This window comes from Bos indicus x Bos taurus, chromosome 20 (genome assembly GCF_003369695.1).
Source record: "Bos indicus x Bos taurus breed Angus x Brahman F1 hybrid chromosome 20, Bos_hybrid_MaternalHap_v2.0, whole genome shotgun sequence".
In the NCBI taxonomy this organism is placed as follows: Eukaryota; Metazoa; Chordata; class Mammalia; order Artiodactyla; family Bovidae; genus Bos; species Bos indicus x Bos taurus.
This window is the reverse complement of record NC_040095.1, coordinates 5,176,901-5,200,032: the sequence shown is the minus strand read 5'-3', so window position 1 is coordinate 5,200,032 and position 23,132 is coordinate 5,176,901. Positions and strand designations below refer to the sequence as shown.

General features: G+C 47.2%; 1 protein-coding gene across 1 annotated transcript; it reads left to right on the top strand.

The window, feature by feature from the left end:
- Nucleotides 1-120: 120 nt before the first annotated feature.
- Nucleotides 121-12,419, top strand: BOD1 (biorientation of chromosomes in cell division 1). Its single transcript, XM_027520075.1, has 4 exons — nt 121-572; nt 4,713-4,837; nt 10,486-10,682; nt 11,645-12,419. The coding sequence occupies exons 1-3, from the start codon at nt 336-338 to the stop codon at nt 10,679-10,681; spliced, it is 558 nt and encodes a 185-aa protein (XP_027375876.1). The 5' UTR covers nt 121-335; the 3' UTR covers nt 10,682; nt 11,645-12,419.
- The last annotated feature ends 10,713 nt before the right edge of the window (nt 12,420-23,132 follow it).

Below are 23,132 nucleotides of genomic sequence, written 5' to 3'. Positions count from 1 at the left end.
CGGTAGATGTAGTTTCCGTCCGCCAGATCTCTGCCTATAAGAGAGAGGGAGCTGCCTGCCGGAAGACCTCCCGCCCCACAATGCAAAGGTCAGCGGTGACGTCATCCGGAGAGCGTCCGGGACGCGGCGGGTGGTTTCCGCCGCCTCCGGCAGCAGCTCTGCTACCTGAAAGACTGCTGCGGCCGCTGTCGACGCCGCCGCCGCCCCTTCCTCCTACGTCCCCGCCGCCGCCGCCTTCTCCTTTTCGGGCCCCTCCGCCGCCTCTCCACGACCTGGGCCCTCTGTTCCTGAGAGGAAGCCTTACTCGGGCCCCTTGGCGGGCCCGGCGCGTAGCCATGGCTGACGGCGGGGGCGGCGGGGGCACCGGCGCGGTGGGCGGCGGCGGCGCGGGCCCGGCCTCGGCTGGGGCAGCGGCGGGCGGCGGCGGGGCCGGCGGGAGCGGCGGCCCCATCAACCCGGCGTCACTGCCCCCGGGCGACCCGCAGCTCATCGCGCTCATCGTGGAGCAGCTCAAGAGCCGGGGTCTGTTTGACAGCTTCCGCCGGGACTGCCTGGCCGACGTGGACACCAAGGTCAGCAGAGGCGGCTTGGGCTCACGGGGGGCGGGTGGGCGTGAGGCTGCTATGGCTGCAGCTTCGCATTTCCAAATCCTAGAGAAAAACAAAAGGTACTTTTCAAATCTCAGCAGCGAGGAGACCGCTTGGGGCAGTATAGGAAGCTTTCTGAGGGATGTCCACGTGCGTTCGGCTTCCCGCCCCATCCTTGCTCTGTGCTGCTTAGCCCAACAGCATCTCTGAACTTGGGGACCCAGTACGGGTTTTACAACCTCGACCCTGTATTTCCCAAGATGAGACTCCTTTAAGCACAACAGTAACAAATCTCAGTATGTTAACAACACTGGAGAAAACCGGGTAAGTAAGCAGGAATGGTTTGAATGCACAAACATCAGCCTTTCTTCCTTTTCTCCAGCTCAGTGATTTGCAGGCTTGAGTATGCAGTGAATTAAGGTACGTTTTCGTAGAAGCAGCACCCGTATTTTGTATTCCATCATTGGTTGAAAGATTCTCCGTTAGATCCTAATGCCATAGGTCAACCGACTAATACTGTTTCACTTGACCTTGCCCAGATTCATTTGGGTTCAGTGAAGTCACCGGTGTTAAGTGTCAGACAAAGAGTGGTCGCCGAAATCTTTTTTTACTCCCTTTTCAGAAGTTTCTCTCACAAGACTGTGGTTGTAGACATAGGAGGCTCTCTTACTGAATGGGCTCCTCTAGGGAAGTGATTTCTCCTCTCTGAGCCCAACATGGAAATCTTTTGCCTACCTCACAGGAAGATTGTGAGCTTAGAACTAGGCCTTAAAGATAGGTTATCCATTAAACATTTATTGGTGAGGTTTCTGGACACAGAGTCAAGCATGTCACTATCCTGTCCTCAAAGTGTATATTCTGGCGTAGAAAACTGAAGTGTAGACCAGATAATATGTATAGTAAGTAGCGTATACTGTTATTCTCCAATATTAAAAAACTCACGGAGCAGTTCTCTCCTTGAGATGGGATACTTAATTTTTCTTTTTTAACATACGTATTGACAGAACTTTCACGTTTTCCAGTCCTGGGTACTCTCAGCTTCCCATCGCAAGTTCTCCACTATGTTTCTTATGTCTCATTAGGTTTTACGTGGCCTAACCAATGTAGTATACATTTGTTTTAGTCAGTATTGAGAATCTGTTGGGGTAGAGGGAAGCGGAGCCTTCACCACTTAACACCCCCTTAGATGTTCTTTCTGGTTGTCACCAGGTTGCTTTAGTCTTGAGGTAGTGTGTCTCCAGGCACATCCTTTGTTGCTTTAGTCCCAGGTTTCTCATAGTGTGGTCCTGGGATCATCAGCATCAGCTAAGAACTTGTTAGATTTGCATATTGTTAGGTTCCACCCCAGACTGCAGATGTATGGAAGGGAATGTGTACTGCTGATGTTTGTAATTTACTTTGCAATGCATCCAAAATATAAATAAATAGAATGATAGGTTAAGAGAAAGTGGTAGTATAATAAAACGTTAGTGACAGGCACTGTAGATCTTTCACTTCATGAACTGAAGGGATTTTTCTATGTTGTCAGGGTCTGTTAAGGTTAGAGTTTGGTTGGTGACATTAGCTGTCTTTTGTCCTTTTCAGTAACCAGTCCTACCTAAAACTGGGTGAATTATTTTGAATAGTAAAAGATACAGTATCAGGATTGATGGTTACAAGTGACAAATCTAACTCTAACTCCTGTGAGCAAAGGGGGAGAATCTATTGACTCGTGGGAATCCAAGGAAGGATAGAATTTAAAAAACTGCCAGAAGGGTAGGGATGCATTTGGAACCAAGAATTCTCCACCAGGGCTATCTAACCCTATGTCACTGCAGAGCAGAGTCATCCATTTGGTTACTAGTACTTTTGGTTACATCTTACAGCTGCTTCCTCTCAAAATGTTTCCAGTTAAAGGAAAAAAAAAAAAACAAACCCAGGAAATACCTACATTGTCTAAACCTGGGTCAGGCAGCCACCCCTGTGGCCAGGAGAATGTAGCACCCACTGCCCTATCCTTGTGAAGAAGGGAAGGTAATTACCAGGAAGAAGGGCTTGCTAGGTGGATAGTACATGGGTATCTTTGAATTTTAGTCCTCATCCATCTCCCTGCCTTTCTCTTTTCAGGTTTGGTGGAGAGTCTTTGTTTGTGAGTCATGGCCTTTGGGAAGAGCCCACTCACAGAATTGAGGCCTCTTGATTCCTTTGTCAGTGTCAAATACCTGACTGTTAACAGACTTTTGCCAGAGTAACACTGCATAGTAAACCAGATCTCAGTGGCTTATAATAAGCATTTGTTTGCATGCTGATGGGACTGCAAGTCAGCTAAAGTTCAGCTGATCTGGATAGACTTGGTGGCTCAGCTATAGGCAACCTGGGCTTAGATCCAAGCTGTGGTTGGGAGAAGATCTCTGCATGTGTAGTTTTCCTGCATCCCAGGCCCAAGGGACAGAGGTTGCAAAGAATAGACCCTCATAGGAGGTCACCAGAGCACCAGAGCCATGCCAGATGCCACAACCACGTTAGGACTTCTTGTCAGCGACACAGTATTATCAAAGTGAAAGTCACTCAGCCGTGTCCAACTATACAGTCCATGGAATTTTCCAGGCCAGAATACTGGAGTAGGTAGCCTTTCCCTTCTCCAGGGGGTCTTCCCAACCCAGGAATCAAACCAGGGTCTCCTGCGTTGCAGGCAGATTCTTTACCAGCTGAGCTACCAGACGCTTCATTGGCCAAATAAAATCACACTGCTAAATGCAACCTCAAGGGGCAGGGAAGTGGTCCCTGGCCACAGTGGGAGGAGAGAGGGGTGAAGTGTGAAACGGCGATGCACACTGTTACACCTGGTTTGGACAACAGCAGCTGATGGTAACAGAAGGTCTTGGAGGCTCAGAATGCACATTGTGTTCACATGCATCCCTTGTGTTCATCCAGTTCCTTTCTGATTTTGTTCTCCTCATACTAGTTGGCTTTAAGAGAGCAGTGCTGCCAGTCAGGCTCCTCTGGGGACTTAAGTTTTGCTTCCTGTCAGCCTCTCCCAGTGTTCCATAGACTTTGACTTCAGTCTGTGTTTGTGAGGGCTGGGTGGCTTCATTTTACACAGAGGCTTTGCTTGTTGCTGAGAATACCCTATGAGGTAAGTGGGGCAGTATTTGTTTTACAGATGGAAATAACTGAGACTCAGGTTGGTTGCCTTGTTGAAAGTCAGAGAGCTAGTAAGCAGTAGAGCCGGGCTAGAACTCAGTTCCTTTGTTTTGGAAATGGCCTGGGTCTGACCTTGACTTTGCCACATTTTAGCCTTGTAGGCAAGTTGTTTACTTTTTCTAAACCTAAATCCTTGAACATGAATGCAGAAGAGAGCTAATAGGACCACCTTCATAGAGTTATCTGAAAAGTAATCGGCGCAGTAGAGCCTCTGGCCTCAGACCTACCTGCCAGGTGGTGCTAGTGGTAAAGAACCTGCCTGCCAATGCAGGAGACATAAGAGACATGGGTTTGATCCCTGGGTCTGGAAGATCCCCTGGAGGAGGGCATGGCAACCCACTCCACTATTCTTGCCCGGAGAATCCCATGGACAGAAGAGCCTGGCGGGCTGCACTCCACAGGGTTGCAAAGAGTTGGACACAACTGAAGTGGCTTAGGAGAAGGCAATGGCACCCCACTCCAGTACTCTTGCCTGGCAAATCCCATGGACAGAGGAGCCTGGTGGGCTGCAGTCCATGGGGTCGCTAAGAGTCGGACACGACTGAGCGATTTCACTTTCACTTTTCACTTTCGTGCACTGGAGAAGGAAATGGCAACCCACTCCAGTGTTCTTGCCTGGAGAATCCCAGGGACGGGGGAGCCTGGTGGGCTGCCGTCTATGGGGTCGCACAGAGTCAGACACGACTGAAGCGACTTAGCAGCAGCAGCAGCAGAAGTAGCTTAGCACTCACACATGCATGCCCTAAAGTGGGCACACGTGTTGGTCATTAGTCCACGCTCTGCTGTGCTGTATGGTGGCCTTCATAGACATGCTAGGAGTGTAATTAAGGACTTGAAATTCTGTATTCCTATGAAAATCTGTGATCTGAATGGCAAATTTATAAAAGTTTGATGTGTGTAACTTCTGACCTTGACCCCCCCCTTTTTTTTTTAATATTTTAGCCAGCTTACCAAAACCTGAGGCAAAAAGTGGATAATTTTGTGTCAACACATCTGGACAAGCAGGAATGGAATCCCACGATGAACAAAAACCAGCTGCGAAATGGTCTGAGGCAGAGTGTGGTTCAGTAAGTAAGCAGAATTGAAAGTGAAAAGGCAGTAACCACAAGTGTGACTCCAAAGGCCAGTGAAAGGCCCTGTTTGGTCAAGTGCATGGTCTGCAGCCCACCAAGCTCCTCTGTCCACGGGATTATCCTAGCAGGAATACTGGAGTAGGTTGCCATTTCCTCCTCTGGGAGGTCTTCCCAACCCAGGGGTTGAACTTGTGTCTCCTGTGGCTCTTGCATTGGCAGGCAAATTCTTTACCACTGAGCCACCTGGGAAGCCCCAAGTGCATGGTACCTTCTAGCAAATATGACATACAAGTTGCAGCAGACCCCCACCCCCACCCCCCAGTTAAGTTCAAGTAAGCAAAGAACTCAGTTAAAATTCTTGACACCTACAGAGGCCTCCTGTGCACGTCTCTACCAGGAAAGGTATTCCAAATTGTAAGACATATTTCAGGGTCTTTGAAGTTTTCAGTGTAGCATGAACATACACTGAAGCTCATACCGATATATCAGTGAGCCTTGGGCAAGAGCAGCTGGATCTTCTCACAAGCCGGTGTGAGTTACACAGACTTTCTGAATCCACATGACCCCTCTAAAGTGCAGTGGTAGTGTTCAAGAAGGCATGAGGTTTTATTAAAGTGTATTTTTCATAATAGCAAACTGGACCTCAGTTAATGAGGTGCTATTGATTGCACATCCAAGTGACTTCTGCGTGTCACTGGGCACAAAAGTGGAGGTGGCTCGTGAAATCTGGTGTCCTAAGATAAGCTTTTTCTTTTTTCTTCTTAATACCAGTGCTTATGTTCAGGTTTTCTTGATCCTCTCACTCTCCTGGAATATCTAAAAGCTTGTGATGCTTTCCTCTTTAAAAAGAGAAATGGTGGGGAATTGTGGTAAGTGAAAAAAAACAGTATCAAAAAGATACATGGTGCATGATTCCACTTCCATAACATTTGTGAACTGACATGTAATTATAGAGATGGAAAATAGATGAGTGATTGCTAGGGCTTAGGGTTGGAGGGATGTGAGTGTGGCTAGGAAAGGGTAGCTGAAAGAGGGTGGGATACAAGTGAGTAATTGTGGTTCATGAGGTTTCTTACGATAAAATTGCACAGAGCCGCGTATGCAGACACACAAATGCAGCTATAACTGGGATGTAAATGAGGTCGAGTACCCATGCTGGTTTTCTGGGGGGTTTTGCCCACCCCCTGCCTTTTCGGAGGTATTGTTGACATACAGCTTATTGGTTTCAGTTGTAATTAGTTTCAAGCATTCAATTCATGTATATTTTGAAATGATCACCACAATAACTAGTTAACATCCATCACCACATATGGTTACAGAACCTTCCCTCTTATGTTCCTGGCTTCAATATTGTACTGCAGTTGTGCACAGTACAAGCTTTAGAGGTATCTGGGTAAAGAGAGCATGGACCTCCCTATGTATTTCTTTGCAACTTTCTATGAATATATAATTTCAAAATAGAAAGTTTTGTAAAGTAGAAAAGAATGTTTATTAACATGCTGGCACTTCAAATATGGCTGATGAAATCTGAATCTTTCTAAATGTAAAATTTATAAAAGCTCTCAAAGTTAGGGAAGAAGCATGATTCCAGAAGATGCCCAGTACCTTGTCATTCTGGATTCATTACCCCATGGCCTTGTTCCTCTGGTGAGCAGACTGGCACAGGAGTCCTTCAAAGAGAAGGGGACAGTGGCTGCTACGCACAGAACAGTTGTTTCACATCTGGCACTGGTCCTTATATGAGTTATTGCTCAGTCTCAGTTCAGTCGCTCAGTCGTGTCCAGCTCTTTGCAACCCCATGGACTGCAGCATGCCAGGCCTCCCTGTCCATATCAACTCACAGAGTTTACTCAAACTCATGTCCATTGAGTCGGTGATGCCATCCAGCCATCTCATCCTCTGTCATCCCCTTCTCCTCCCGCCTTCAGTCTTTCCCAGCATCAGATTCTTTTCAAATGATTCAGTTATTCACATCAGGTGGCCAAAGTATTGAAGTTTTTGCTTCAGCATCAGTCCTTCCAATGAATATTCAGGACTGATTTCCTTTAGGATGGACTGGTTGAATCTCCTTGCAGTCCAAGGGACTCTCAAGAGTCTTCTCCAACACCACAGTTCAAAAACATCAATTCTTCGGCCCTCAGCTTTCTTTATAGTCCAACTCTCACATCTATACATGACTACTGGAAAAACCATAGCCTTGACTAGATGGACCTTTGTTGGCAAAGTAATGTCTCTGCTTTTTAATACACTGTCTAGGTTAGTCATAACTTTTCTTCCAAGGAGTAAGTGTCTTTTAATTTCATGGCTGCAGTCACCATCTGCAGTGATTTTGGAGCCCCCCAAAATAAAGTTTTTCACTGTTTCCATTGTTTCCCCATCCATTTGCCATGAAGTGATGGAACCAGATGCCATGATCTTTGTTTTCTGAATGCTGAGCTTTAAGCCAACTTTTTCACTCTCCTCTTTCACTTTCATCAAGAGGCTCTTTAGTTCTTCTTCACTTTCTGCTGTAAGTGTAGTGTCACCTATATATCTGAAGTTAGTGATATTTCTCCCAGCAATCTTGATTCCAGCTTGTGCTTCATCTAGCCCAGCATTTCTCATGACGTACTCTGCATATGACTTATTGCTAGTCCTTAAAAAAAAACTATTTGACAGCTTAAGTAACAAATCAGATGAAACTTTTTTAACCCTACCTTCTAAAAGATTGGCAACCATATTAAGAAAATAAAGCACAAAATAATTTAAATATTTGAAAAGGTGCCAATAATGGCATGAAGACTGTCAGCATTACTCTTAATTTCTAATGTGTGTTGATATCATCCTTGAGGTATGCATGTGGCACTTCTCTTCATATACCCTTCATGTGAAATGTAACACAGAAAAGTGCTTACAACAGAAATGCAGTATAACAAATAATTAGAACATCCCTGTAGTCCCACCCAGGTTGAGAAATAGAATATTACCAGCACCCTGCAAACCCCACGCCCTACCCAACCCAGCCCTGCCTCCCACCTCTCCTGGTACCCGTCCTCCTCTCAGAAGTTGACCATACTCCTCACTTGGATGGTCCTTATTTCCTTGCCTTTTTTTTTTCCATAGTTTTACCATCTATGTAATTATTCCCTGCTTTTCAGTTTGATCTAGAATGTATTTAACCTGAAAACATGAATTTGGATGTCATACTGAGACATTTGTCTGTGATTCCTGCTAACATTTTGAATTTGAGGCAAATTCTGATGACGTTTTACAGTGAGGATTCACTCCTTAACCCTGCCAGTGCGACACTGCAGCCCTCAGCACTGGCTGACCAGCCCCGCTCCGCTGCTCAGGCCCAGACGCCGTATCCTAGTCTCCAGCCTGGAGGAACCCATATGATAGTTGTTTGTTCCATCTTCTGTTTTAGGCACCTGACAATACTTCTTACTTCCACCTGGCACTTTTAAAATCTCCAGGAAAGGGAGCTGTACTCTTGGTTTGTTTTCAGTGGTCAGATTTTCACCTCCCGTAAAGACATCTGTCCCATCACTTCATGGGAAATAGATGGGGAAACAGTGGAATCAGTGTCAGACTTTATTTTTCTGGGCTCCAAAATCACTGCAGATAGTGATTGCAGCCATGAAATTAAAAGACGCTTACTCCTTGGAGGGAAAGTTATGACCAACCTAGATAGCATATTCAAAAGCAGAGACATTACTTTGCCAACAAAGGTTCGTGTAGTCAAGGCTCTGGTTTTTCCAGTGGTCATGTATGGATGTGAGAGTTGGACTGTGAAGAAGGCTGAGCGCCAAAGAATTGATGCTTTTGAACTGTGGTGTTGGAGAAGACTCTTGAGAGTCCCTTGGACTGCAAGGAGATCCAACCAGTCCATCCTAAAGGAGATCAGTCCTGGGTGTTCATTGGAAGGACTGATGCTGAAGCTGAAACTCCAATACTTTGGCCACCTCATGCAAAGAGCTGACTCATTTGAAAAGACCCTGATGCTGGGAGGGATTGGGGGCAGGAGGAGAAGGGGATGACAGAGGATGAGATGGCTGGATGGCATCACCAACTCAATGGACATGAGTTTGAGTGAACTCTGGGAGTTGGTGATGGACAGGGAGGCCTGGCGTGCTGCGATTCATGGGGTCGCAAAGAGTCAGACACGACTGAGCGACTGATCTGAACTGGAAAGACACCTGGGAACCTGACCCAGGAAGCAGGGTGATGGAGGTTGATATCAAGTCCTTGGCTTGGACTAAGGTGAGGTGGCTTTGCTTCCCCGCTGACCCACAGGCTGCTGCTGACCTCAATGGTCCGTGGGCACACACTGTCTACTGGGGTCTGTTCGCAGGTGCCCCTGTACTCTAATGGCGGTCCATTTACATCTAAGCTTCCTGTTGATAAGCTGTCTGTCACCACTGGGTTTAGGGAGCACTTTATTGACTGCTCAGCCTAACCAGCTCAGGGCCTGTTTCTCATCTCACTCATCGCTGTGTGTGTGCTCAGTCGTCTCCTGGGCTGTGCTCTGACACACCATTTGCCCCATTACCTCAGGACCTATTTTTACCCAAGCAAAACCTTGAATGGCCTAAGAACTCCAGTCTAAAGGAAAGTAAGTAAAACCTGTCTACCACACTTGTGAATGGTGTTTGAATATTTTAATCCTTTGAGGAGAACAATTCAGTTTGACCCTGCACGGACTAGGTTCCAAACTCTTCAAATGTGATTGTTTCCTATGACCATAATCTTCCTTGCTACCCACCCCTAATGTTTGAATATAAACATTTTGACTAATTTTTGTTCTATTTCAAAAACCACTGGGGCTGTATTTTAGCCCCTTAGAGGCTTAGAAACAATCTATTTCTTGTCTGTTCACTTGTTTGCTTCCACGTTACCTTGTACGTAGCACAGCTTGAAGGCCTTTGAATTGCTGATGATGCTGTAAGCATTCCCAGCCCTGACTGGTTTGTGCTGTATAAGATTTAGGGCTTGGTAGCCAGGTTGCTCGGAGAAGGCAATGGCACCCCACTCCAGTACTCTTGCCTGGAAAGTCCCATGGGCGGAGGAGCCTGGTAGGCTGCAGTCCATGGGGTCGCTAAGAGTCGGACATGACTGAGCGACTTCACTTTCACTTTTCACTTTCATGTATTGGAGAAAGAAATGGCAGCCCACTCCAGTGTTCTTGCCTGGAGAATCCCAGGGACGGGGGAGCCTGATGGGCTGCCGTCTATGCGGTCACACAGAGTCGGAGATGACTGAAGCGACTTAGCAGCCAGGTTGCTGCTGGGGCCCACTTTTGCTTTGACGTGTAGAAGAATAGATACTGAAGGAAGTGGAGTCAAGTGGGAGGCATGCTGGCTTTGCTAGATTGAGGTTTTCAAATCTACCCATGGCGTCGATTCTTTCAACCATACTGTTACTGTTTGTCGTTGGTAGAGTTTTGTTTGGTTCTTTTGTACAAGGTTGCATTGGGAGTGACTGAGATTGTGAATTAGGAATAATGACTTGCCCTCTAAAGACATCATGGCTTGAACCCTGTGTGCACCGTCCTTTGAAAGCACTCTCTCATGGGGCTGTATCTTGGACCAGGTGGATACTTCTTGCTCTCTCCCATGACACTTGCAGGCTAAATAATGCAATAATCTGTTTGTCTTCTCAAGGTCAGGGATGTTGGAAGCTGGAGTGGACAGAATTATTTCCCAGGTGGTGGATCCCAAACTGAACCACATCTTCAGACCACAGATAGAACGAGCAATTCATGAGTTCCTGGCAGCCCAGAAAAAAGAAGCCGTGCCAGCACCGCCTCCAGAGCCTGAAAGCCAGGACCCTGCTGCTCCATCCCAGGACGCTTCCTAAGGTCAGTGTCCTGCCTTCTGTCCAGGAGCATTCACCTCCGGCTTGTAGACCCAGGAAATGGGTAGAAAAGGGACAAGCCATTACCAAGGTTCACGTTTCTTATCTGTTCAGAAAAGTGTTTACTGCAAATGGATTTCATTTTGTTGTGAGTAATTTTTTACTGAGAACTAATTAGTAGCCTTTTCGTATGTCAGTGAGTGTGATTTTCTGTGCCAGCAGAGCTGAACATTTAAGCCATGAATAGATGCTTCATTAGAAACCAGCTGGGATGCTGGGTATGCACACGCCAAATTCACATTAAAGTCTTGTTGTGAAATTGCCTAAATGAGTCTCTCCCCCGGACATGAGTTAACTTGGGCTTACAATTGGAATAAAACCAGTGGTGCATGCTAAAATGCCTCCTCAGTGGTGCTTAGAACCCGCTTTAAGCCCTCTTGGGTTTCCTTGTAGTATTTATTAAGGATTTCAGTTTACCACTGTCAGTTACCATGGGATTCCTCTGCTCTGAGCACCCTTTTTTTCTTTTTCACATTTGAAATTAATTTTAAAAATCAGCTCTAGATGCACAAAACAGTGCTGTTTGCAGGGGTTGGGAGACATTAACAAACATATGCAGTTATCACAAGTAAGCCGTGGTGGACTCAGCCATCTCGGGTAACCATCACGGTGTGCCTTCCCCCCGCATTCTACATTGGTGTTCTCTCTGAAAGAGTCTGTAATGTGTCTGTTATTTTTGATTAGTAAACTAAGCATTAGGGAGAGAACAAAGCAAGAATATCAGGCTTGCGTGGGGAACTCATGAGACAAATTGTCCCTTTGTGCTATATTAGGAGAAAACCTCAGTTCCATTCTGGAGTGTAAAACATGCACTTCAAGGCTTTCTAGCTAGCTTAATTCCTTTGGGAGCATGAAATTAAACATAACACAAAACTAACATTTTGATTTGATTATCTTTCTTTTTAGAATATGCCTGACATGTTTTGGAAGCTCCGTTGAATTAATGGTGAAGAACTGGATTCAGTTACGTAAGAGTACAACTTCAGAATGAAGACAGGCTGAAGTCCTCACTGACTTCAGAGTTCAACGTTGACTGTGGGGCGGTGTCCAGATAGAATAGGGAGCAAGTGGGGCTGTAGAAAAGTTGACCATGTGGGCCCCCATACTGTGCTGCCCCCCAGCTAGCCTATCCAGGGGGTGACACCCAGTAGACACTACAGACATGTTAAAAAACACTACATCACTTTGGGGTTTGTCCTGAAGCAAACCTATGTACTTGAACTTAGAGACTGTGTATGGATTTTAGGGTTTGTGCTTGAGGATAATCAGAAGCTACAGTGAAGGAACATAACCAGCCCTAAAGATGCAGTTTCAAAGAATTGACAGTAAAGGTTAGCCAGGGGTGGTAGGGTTTTAACAATGCTTATTTGATACTATCAGTTTCTGAGAGTTGCAAATCAGAGTTTACAAGCCACTAGCGTCAAATAGCTGTAAGGCCACTGCAACTCTCTTGTAGGTGACTTTTTAGCTTCCACTTCCTTTCCCCTGCAAGAGGGGTCAAAACACGGGACCCTGGAATGCCTGAGGAGATGCAGACTGAAGTGTAAGAAAAGACACTTGCAGGCTGTCTGTCCAGGGCTTCTTCCTGTCCTGCAAGGGCTAGTGAGTTGGGTGTATTTATTTTATTCTCATCTTTGTGTTTTTTAGAAAATGAATAAAGTGACTTGAGTTTTGTAATTAACTCATTTGATACTCTGAAACTTCAGCTAACTTTAGACCCCAGGTACATAGAGCATAACCTTTCTCCTCCGTCTGTGCCGTTCCTGTACAAACACATGACTTGGTGGCAATGAAGGGCTGGTGGACACACCTTGGAGCTACCACCGTCCTAAAGCTAGTGGGTGTACCTGGAAGCGGTCCTCTCTTCCCCGGACCATTGCCGGTCCTCCTCTTTAATTGACGGCCGTGTGCTCGTTCCCGAACTTGCAGAAGGATCACCAGGGGATTTTAAACAACATGCAAAGTCTGATTCAGAAGTTCAGAAAGACCTAAAAGTTTCTGACAAGTTCCAAGTGATGCTTTCACTGCTGACCCTTGCCATTTTGCATCCCAAGCTTTGGATGATATCAAAATTTACTTCAAACTAAGAGTCTTTGATTGTTAGTTGAGGCTTCTCCTGGATATTGTTACTCAGACTTTAACCTGTTCCACCTTTACCATCAATAACCACAAGTTAGGACTGCACTTCTGTGTTTAGCAGGATGTTTGGGCAGCATATGCCTTTGTTTTAAAGCAAACTGGCGCCATGTTTAGAGCAGGTGGCAGTTAACTTCTGCAATGTGTTCTGCTTCCAGGTAGAGCAGGTTGCTGCCCTTTTCAGTTTGGGATTCAACACCCGGGTCCTCAGTGCCCAGAGACGGGCCCTCCAGTCAGTCCTCTTCGCTAAGAGGCAGATACGGAAGGACTGCAGGCCTGTGCTCTGCAAGGAGGCCTCTCAGACCCGGACCCCACTGGTCAGGACCATGGGCCTCCTTCCCAGGGAGGCCTCTGCTCCAGAAGGGAGGTCTCAACAGAGCCCCTCTCAACCCCACCAGCATTCTGCCCGTCCACCACTGGCCTCAACCTGCTGACCGGGCAGTATGAGCAACCCAGAGAAGCTTCTTCCTCTCCCCAAATTCGCAAGTGACTGTGTTGTGCATCTTTTTGGCAGACAGTTTTGGTCCGTCTCAGTTCTCTTTTTTTCCGTTATTATAGAAGGATGTACCAGTTAGTGAGAAATACTCTGATTTTCACATAATGTTAAATATGCCAAAATACCAAGGAGATCATTGTTAAAAATCATTGTTATATCCACTAAGAGTCACCATAGACCAGAGGGAATTTTTTCAAATGAAATCATCAGATTACAGAAGTACCTAGACACATTACTACTGTTGGGACAGAAGGCTGACTTTGACTTAGCTGAGCCAAATTGAAATGGAAGTAGTTCCCACATTCCCTTGAGTAAATGTAGTTAAGTGGGCAGCCAGGGAGAATGAGAGCAAATAGCACTTGGGGGGCTGGGACGTCCAAAGCCGCCTCCTCCCTCAAGAACTGGTCACCTGCTAAGCCTTTTTTCATTCTCACCGGAGTCATGCTGAGTATTAGGCTTGCAGAGCCTAGAAAATGATCTGTGTTCTGAGAAAAAGCGAAATTCCTCCCTGATGATGAGGCCACCAAAAACATCTCACCCCTAAGCACCCTTGCTCCAGCAAGCTCCTAAACAAGAAACTAGCTGTCTCAGACCTCAAGTCTTCTTTCTCTGTAGTTGGAAAAACCACTAACATTTGCAAAAGCCTCATGAAGCACAGAACTAACCTCTGTAAGACATCAACAAACACCAGCCTTTAGGAACCATCCAAGCCTTGGAGTCGTGATGAAATGAAGAACCCCATGTTCATGTTTGCGGTCCAGTTCTTTGACACGGGGCGGCATCTCCCACTGACTAGAGACTGCTGCCCCCAGCAGCTTTCCAGTTACTAGCCTGGGCACTTCATTGGCATCACCAAACCACCATGTCCACCCAGTTGTGACTGTATAACCCTTGGCTTATAGTGAAGTTTGTGGCTTCTAGATCAAGATTGTCGAGCATTGTTTCATCTTATTTCTGTCATTTAACCTTAGCTTCTATTTACTCAACTGGGGGTGTAGGAGTTCCCATGCATTTTGTAACACTCACTAGTAGTGTAGACTGAATATATACCAGCAGATTTCTTACAGCAATACTTCTGAAAGCATAACCACCCAGCCACCAGCGGGAAGCATCAGCATCTCCTGGAATTGTTAGAAACGTAGCCCTGACCCCAGATCTACCAATTCAGAGACTTACTGTGGGGAGGAGGGGTGGGTAGGGGTGGCAAGCAAGCCTTTCATACAATTGTAATGCACACTAAAAATCATTTCCACTTTAAGAAACCTTTTTGGAAAGTTGGCAATGCTGACTGGTAATGACAGTTTAATTAGTGAACACACATAGCACCTACAGAGTGGGTAAATGTGTCTCTTGTTCCGAAGAAGCAAAACTATTTCTCTGGCTAATTCTGCCATTAGTCCCTTGCAAGGACTGTGCATTTGGCCTTTTTGGCTTAGAAATGTCTGCATGTAATTGAAGGTTCCAAGCTTTCAAAAGCTTTAAGCCATCTTCTGAAGATGAGTTTGCTACAGTCCATGGGGTTGCAAAGAGTTGGACATGTCTAAGTGACTGAACAACGAAAACAGCAGAATTTTACCAGGAACTCTGCAGAAAAGCCTTCAGTGGCTCTTCAAGATAGAGAAGAGATGTCTGTAGAGACCCAGCAAAGGTCAGGGCCTGGCTTGTGCCTGAGGCTGGCACCAAGGTTCAGGCTTGGAAGTTGCGCCTGGATTAGCACTGGCAGGAGGCCAGGCCCTGCCTGCTTGGCTGCGCGAAGGCTGCTGAAGAGGGGGTGGGAAGGAGACAGGACAGCTGGCACAGCCAAGCTTTCTTTGGTGCTGTGTGTCGCACCCTGTCCGTCACCTTACCCGTGGAGAAGCCAGGAGGGCAGCCTTTATGGTCTGGCCCCTGGGGACAGGCTCAGCTCCAAGGCCGTGCCGTAATAATGACCCATCCTCTCAAAGTAGTAACGCTGCCGGAGACTTAGCCAGTCTTTCTGACTCCAGTCTCCCAGCTGCCATTTGGCCATCCTTCCCGAGATGCTGCTTTCATCAAGCATCCTCACTCACAAACCTTTGAAAGTAAGAATAAGTGAACTAGTTGCTTACCAGATGGCAGACATTTCCTTAGACACAACTTCATTTAATCCTCATAACCCTGTTATGTAGCGTCTCTCCTGACTTTTATGGATGAGGAAACCAAGACTTACTATTAAGCAGGGAACTATGAAGTATGGAAGCAAGGTTTGAACCCAAGCCTCTGTGAATTCAAAGCCTGTATTTTCCCCTCCCCCTCACCCTTTGCCACTCTGCCTCCCTGTTAATTAATAGAACAAGTTCAAATTTGTCAATGCTCCAGGGTCCATCCTTCGTTCCAAAGGTAGGCCCAAATCGAGTCAACTTGACATCTCAACACAAGCCCTTAGTACTAGCCAGCGTTTGCCCCTTGCACGTCACAGGGCAGAGTTTGCAAACTGCCAGGCCGCTCTGCTGCGCCTCGAACCACGTTCTTTCGGCCAAGGAATTGCGACTGTTGTCTCTTATTTTGTTTTCAACTATTTACCAATATTTCTAAATGGGGAGATTCCACGTAGATCTGTATTTCTGACTCCTGAAGGAGAATGTCAAGGTTTAGAAATGCCTTTGTGTCCCACGGATAACAGTCAGCCCATGTGACGGCAGCTGACCATTTCAGATGGCAGGTGGGACGCATGGGTGCCACTGGCTGCCTCACCCATTTCCATCCCCCTACTGGCCCCTGAGGACGTGAGAGCTGGACGTACTTCCCCCAGAGGGTCATCATCTTGTGATTAAATTATTCAAAAACATCTCTTTAGCTGTCTTCTAGACTTTAATTTTTCATAAGAGACAAGATGGTTAAGTTACGTGAGTTGGGCTCTAGAATTCTCAAGATGGGAAGCAGCCTGAGGTTCCCTCACATCCCTGTCTGGGCGCCCACATAGGACCACCGGAGGCGGTGAGGGTGACGGCAGAGACGGCAGGGAGAGGTGGGTGGAGGTTCGACAAGGCACCAGCACCCAGCGTTCTCAGAAGCCTCTCAGAGGTGCCCGAGTGGCAGTGTCCCGGAGGCAAAGACAGAGGGAGGTGTGTCTGTAGTTAATCTGCATATGGACATGGAACACCAAACTGGTTCCAAATCAGGAAAGGAGTACGTCAAGGCTGTGTATTGTCACCCTGCTTATTTAATTTATATGCAGAGTAATCCGGAGAAGGCAGTGGCACCCCACTCCAGTACTCTTGCCTGGAAAATCCCATGGACGGAGGAGCCTGGTAGGCTGCAGTCCAGGGGGTTGCTAAGAGTCAGATACGACTGAGCGACTTCACTTTCACTTTTCACTTTCATGCATTGGAGAAGGAAATGGCAACCCACTCCAGTGTTCTTGCCTGGAGAATCCGAGGGACGGGGGAGCCTGGTGGGCTGCCGTCTATGGGGTCGCACAGAGTTGGACACAACTGAAGCGACTTAGCAGCAGCAGCAGCAGAATACATCATGGGCTGGAGGATACAATACAATACTGGGCTGGAGGAACCTCAAGCTGGAATCAAGATTGCCGGGAGAAATATCAATAACCTCAGATATGCAGATGACACCGCCCTTATGGCAGAAAGCAAAGAAGAACTAAAGAGCCTCTTGATGAAAGTGAAAGAGGAGAATGAAAAAGTTGGCTTAAAGTTCAACATTCAGAAAACTAAGATCATGGCATCTGGTCCCATCACTTCATGGGAAATAGATGGGGAAACAGTGGAAACAGTGGCTGACTTTATTTTTCTGGGCTCCAAAATCACTGCAGATGGTGACTGCAGCCATGAAATTAAGACACTTGCTCCTTGGATGGAAAGTTATGACCAACCTAGATAGCATATTCAAAAGCAGAGACATTACTTTGCCAACAAAGTTCCATCTAGTCAAGGCTATGGTTTTTCCAGTGGTCATGTATGGATATAAGAGTTGGACTATAAAGAAAGCTGAGCACCAAAGAATTGATGCTTTTGAACTGTGGTGTTGGAGAAGACTCTTGAGTATCCCTTGGACTGCAGGGAGATCCAACCAGTCCATCCTAAAGGAGACCAGTCCTGAGTGTTCATTGGAAGGACTGCTGTTGAAGCTGAAACTGCAATACTTTGGCCACCTAATGCAGAGAGCTGACTCATTTGAAAAGACCCTGATGCTGGGAAAAATTGAAGGAGGAAAGAGAAGGGGACGACAGAAGATCAGATGGTTGGATGGCATCACCGACTCAATGGACTTGAGTTTGAGTAAACTCTGGGAGCTGGTGATGGACAGGGAGGCCTGGCGTGCTGCAGTCCAAAGAGTATTGCAAAGAGTCGGATACGACTGAGCGACTGAACTGAACTGAACTGAATCTGTGTATGCAGCTTAACATTTTGTAAATGAGGGTGAAGGGTAGCAAAAATGCCACCCCAAACTATGACTGCAGGCATTGAGGATATGCCACCACAAAATAGGCTGCTTTGTACATTATTTTGAGTTGTTGGCACTTGAACAGCAAATACAGGGAGATGCTTTTTCTGAACTCCTCTTATCTGCCTCAAGACAGATCCTCCCAAAGGAACTCAGTTGTCACAGAGGTCCCCTCTTTGGTGACTAGATGGATTGATCCAGCTATTTATTTCTCTCATTTATTTAAAGCAACAACGCCTGTATGTGGGAAGACATCCCAAGGGTACAAATGGGTTTAACAGGAGGAGTTTCCTGCTGTGTCCCTTAAGGACCCCAGAGACCATCACTGTTACCTGGGTCTATACAGATCCCTCCAGAGATGATCTGTGCATGTAGAAGCATGTCTTTATATGCTTATATAAGGTTTTCATGTCTTTAACTGGGACACACTCTACCTCTCTAATTGTCTGCAGAAGAAGTTCCTAGAAAGGGGAAGAGAGCTGGCTGGGTGCTGAGTAGTTCTTGGAAGTTGGGGGAGGGGGCGCTGGGGAAAATGGCAGCCACCCGCAGAGCTGTGAAGTTGATGCAATGATGTGAAAGGATCAGAATAAGAGGAGGTGCCCTGTTTTGAGAACTCGCTATGTGCTGCCCACTACAGCCACGACTTGAAGGGCTTCCATGCAGGGTCTCTGACTCTGCAGTATGAAGACAGTGCCCTTGTCCCCAGTAACAAAGAAAGAGACAAGCACTCACCTGAGATTTCAGGAACAAGTATCAGTGCTGAGAAGTTGTTCGCCTTCAAAGCCTGACTTTTTCTCCTCCAGTGTCTTTTATTGTGGGAAAATATGCAAACCGTGAAATTTACCATGTCAACCATTCGTTCAATGACAATATGTACCTTCATCTTGTTCTGCAAACATCACCACCATCCACCTCCAGAATTTTTACCTTCCCCAACTGAAACTCTATGTTCTTTAAACAATAACTCCCCACTCCCCCTGCCCCCAGCCGTTGGCACCCACCGTTCTACTTTGTCTCTGCATTTGACTGCTCTAAGAACTTCATATAAGTGGAATCATACAGTATTTGTCCTATCGTGACTGACATTTCACCTAGCATAAGGTCATTAAAGTCCATCTAGGCTGTAGCATGTGTCAGAATCTCCATCCTTTTTAAGGCTGTATAATATTCCATGGTATATACACAACACATTTTGCCAAGTGTAGCTTTCAACCACTGCACTGAACAAACATGCCTCTCAGTAGATGTTTAACAACTTTTTTGAGCAAACTTTTTCCTTTTCCTCTGAAATGATTTCAAACTTACAGAAAAGTTGTAAGAATAGTATGAACAACTTTTTCCTGAACCAGTTGAGAGAGGTTGTTGACCTGATGTCCCATCTCCCCCTAATACTTCAGCATATAATTCCTACAAATAAGGATGGTGTACTACAAAGCCACAGTAAGAGCAACAGGAAATTAACATTAATACAATACTACTGTTAACCCACAGACCTTCTGTTTTGCCAACTGTCCTGATTAGAGAAAGGATTCGGTTTAGAATCAAACACTACCTTTAGTTGTCACATCTCCTTCGATTCCTTCAATCTGGAATAGTTCTTTTTAAAGACAATGGGCCAGACCTTTAGTAGAATAGTCCTTGGGTTTGTCTGACGATTCCTTGTGGTTAGATTCGGACTCTGCATCTTGAGCAGGAATATTACAGAAGTGAATCTGTGTTCTTTCCACAGCACCCAATGAGGTGCATGATTCAGATTTGTCCTTTGCTGGTGACTTCCCTGGTGGCTCACATGGTAAAGCGTCTGTCTACAATGCAGGAGACCCCGGTTCGATCCCTGCGTTGGGAAGATCCCCTGGAGAAGGAAATGGCAATCCACTCCAGTACTATTGCCTGGAAAATCCCATGGACAGAGGAGCCTGGTGGGCTACAGTCCATGGGGTCACAAAGAGTCGGACACGACTGAGCGACTTCACTTTCACTTTTGCTGGTGATGTTCACCTTGATCACTTGATTAAAGGTGTGTCTTTCGGACTGCGGTTTTGTCCCTTTGTGTTTAATATTTCATGGGGAGGTACTTTTAGACTTTGTAAATATTCTGTTCTACAGTAAGCACCAAATGGTAATTTTCTAGTTCCATCATTCCTTCTACAGTTACTAGTTGACATCCTACTGCAATGAAAACCTTTTCTTGTCCTCATTTATTCTTTTATTTGTTTCTATTTGTGTTGATCCATGGATTCCTATTTAATCAATGTGTTCTATATTTTAGTCTTATTTCTTTTGATGCTCAAACTGTCCCAGATTTGGCCAGGGTGTGGCCCTCCATGCTGTTTTTTGTGTCTGTGTGACATTTCTCCACCTCTCTTTGGCACTTCCTTTCTGACACCAGAAGATGCCCCAAGCTCATCATGTACATTCCCTGCCCCCAACTTGGAATCTGCCATTTATCCAAGGAGGCTTGATCCTCTGGCTGGTATTTAAAAATCAAATCTGAGAGCTAGACATGCCTCTGCTCCCAGACCCTCTTGGGATTCAACTAGTTTCCTTCCTTTAACTGTAATTATTTTTCCACCACTTTCCCATTATCCTAAACACAGTAACAATGGATCAGTGCCACTATTTGGAACCCCTCTCCCATCACTGTCACCACCTCAAGCCCCTACGGATGCCTCTGACCCTGTCCTGGCTCCAACACCACACCCTGATCGTTGGTCCCCACTCTTTCCATGCACGCTCACCTTGCTCAGTCCCACCTGGTGGCCCTGTGACTATTTGCAAACCCTTGACCTCACCGACAGAGAAGGCAATGGCTCCCCACTCCAGTACTCTTGCCTGGAAAATCCCATGGATGGAGGAGCCTGGTAGGCTGCAGTCCATGGGGTCGCTAAGAGTCGGACAGGACTGAGTGACTTCACTTTCACTTTTTCACTTTCATGCATTGGAGAAGGAAATGGCAACTCACTCCAGTGTTCTTGCCTGCAGAATCCCAGGGGCAGGAGAGCCTGGTGGGCTGACGTCTATGGGGTCACACAGAATCGGACACGACTGAAGTGACTTAGCAGCAGTAGCAGCAGCAGACCTCACCGATACTCCAAGGTCCTATGGTATGAATGGGCCAGGGGGTGGTGATAAGCAAGAAATGGCTGGAGCGGTGAATCAGACGCACACCACGCGACAGCCCCTGCCTGGCAGAGCAGGCGGCTCAGCTGACTTCCAGCTTATCTGCAGGAGGAAACAGTAGGCGCCCCCCTGGACCGTGCAGACCAGCAGAGAGAGGCTTGGGGGTCAAGCTCACTCTTTCTTTTCCCTTGTTCTTGCTGTCTCGTCACCCCCACCCTGGCCCCGTCAGCGTTTTGGGTCTCTTGCTGTGGCTCAGTGTTGGCCCCTCGGGTGGCAGGCCACACGTCTTTCTGATGCCGGCTTATTTCTTATCACCAAGCTAGACCACCTGGTACATGCCAAATTTGGCAAAAGTCCACAAGCTGCGGAAACTAACAGAAACTTACTTATATTCCATAAGTTATTAATAAGCTGGGATTTTACCGGTGTTCCTTCCTAGCACAAATCTCTTCCTAGACATGCGGCAAGCATGGGTGAAAACAGAGAACACTGCTGGCTACAGTCGCCATTCAGTCATTCCACTTTTCCTCGTGAAGTGCACGCTGGGAACACCTTGTGGTTTGCAGTCGTCAGATGAGTCCCATGTGACCTGGAGACCCAGGACCGCTTCTCTCCAGCCTTGGCCCAGCCTCCCACCTCCTTACAAGTCCCCAAGGAGATGTTTGCGCAGTTGACACTGGCAGAGTGATCCTTTGTGATCAGCAAAGCCTCTGGCCCTACACCCTGACACAGAACTCCAGGGAGACAAGCTGGACCGCGTCCAGGGCTGCATTCACCCCAGCCAGCTCTCAGACAGCATGGCCTTGAACCAAAGCCAGCCTGCAGAGGGCGGCTCTGCCCGCTGCCCTGCGCTACACCCGAGTCTTGGAAGCCCAGGGAGGCACAGACCTCTCCTGCCTGAGGCAGAGGAAGAGAAGGAGAAAGGGGAGCAGGCGAGGCCCAGGGCGCACAGCTGGGCTCCGGGAGCAAGAGAGGGAGGGACGCAGGAAAACGGAGAGGCCCTTCCAGGGCTGTGTTCTCATCACAAGTCTCCAGAGCAGACAAGCAGGAGGTGGAGGATGCCAAGGCTGGACCTGAGGAGGCAGGGACGCCTCTGTGTCCATTCTTATCTCGTACAGTGGCAGAGTAAGGCGGTGACCCAGGGCACTGGGCCTGTGCTTGGAGACCAGTGACTCCGTGCTAGCCCCGCAGCTTCGCTTAGACCCTGGAACTGACCTATTTTGCCTGGGCTGGTCCCCCGACACACAGTCAGCAGAGGCCTCCAGGGGCGGGTTCAACTCCAGGGCAGAGTGGAGCAGGGGGAGGGGCCCTTCCACCAACCTGACAAGAGCTGTTGTAAGAAGCTGAAAAAGACGCATGGTTCCCAGAGATTGCCCTGGTGATGGTTTTTAGGTGCTGTCAGGTAAGACTGTGAACTTGTGGCCCATCCATTCGTGAGGAGTGACACAGCTACATCCTAGAGGGACAGAGTCACCTCACTCAACCACTACTTCTGTCATCCGCAGCTTTCTTGTCCTTTGTTCCGTAGACCCTGAGATGTGGTGCTCTGCTCCGTGGGGATAGACAAAGGATAGGCTAGAAACACTGGAGAAGGCGATGGCACCCCACTCCAGTACTTTTGCCTGGAAAATCCCATGGACTGGGGCGCCTGGTGGGCTGCAGTCCATGGGGTCGCTAAGTTGGACACAACTGAGCGACTTCACTTTCACTTTTCACTTTCATGCATTGGAGAAGGAAATGGCAACCCACTCCAGTGTTCTTGCCAGGAGACTCCCAGGGACGGAGGAGCCTGGTGGGCTGCCGTCTATGGGGTCACACAGAGTCGGACATGACTGAAGTGACTTAGCAGCAGCAGGAAAGGAATAGGAACGGGAGAGGAGACACTCATTCCTTGCATGCATTGTGTGCTCAGTCACTTCAGGCATGTTTGACTCTTTGCCACCCAGTGGACTGCAGCCCACCAGGCTCCTCTGTCCATGGGATTCTCCAGGCAAGAATACTGGAGTGGGTTGCAGTTCCCTCCTCCAGAGGATATTCCCGACCCAGGGATCGAACCTGCGTCTCCTACACTGCAGGTGGACTCTTTACCGCTGAGCCACGAAGGAAGCCCTCATGTCCCTCTGTTCGCCCTTTTCCATCCTTTATCAAGTGTGATAAAGGACCTGCAGAGCACCTGTCCATGCAGGGCAGGTAGTAAGCACTCACTAAATACTGTAATTG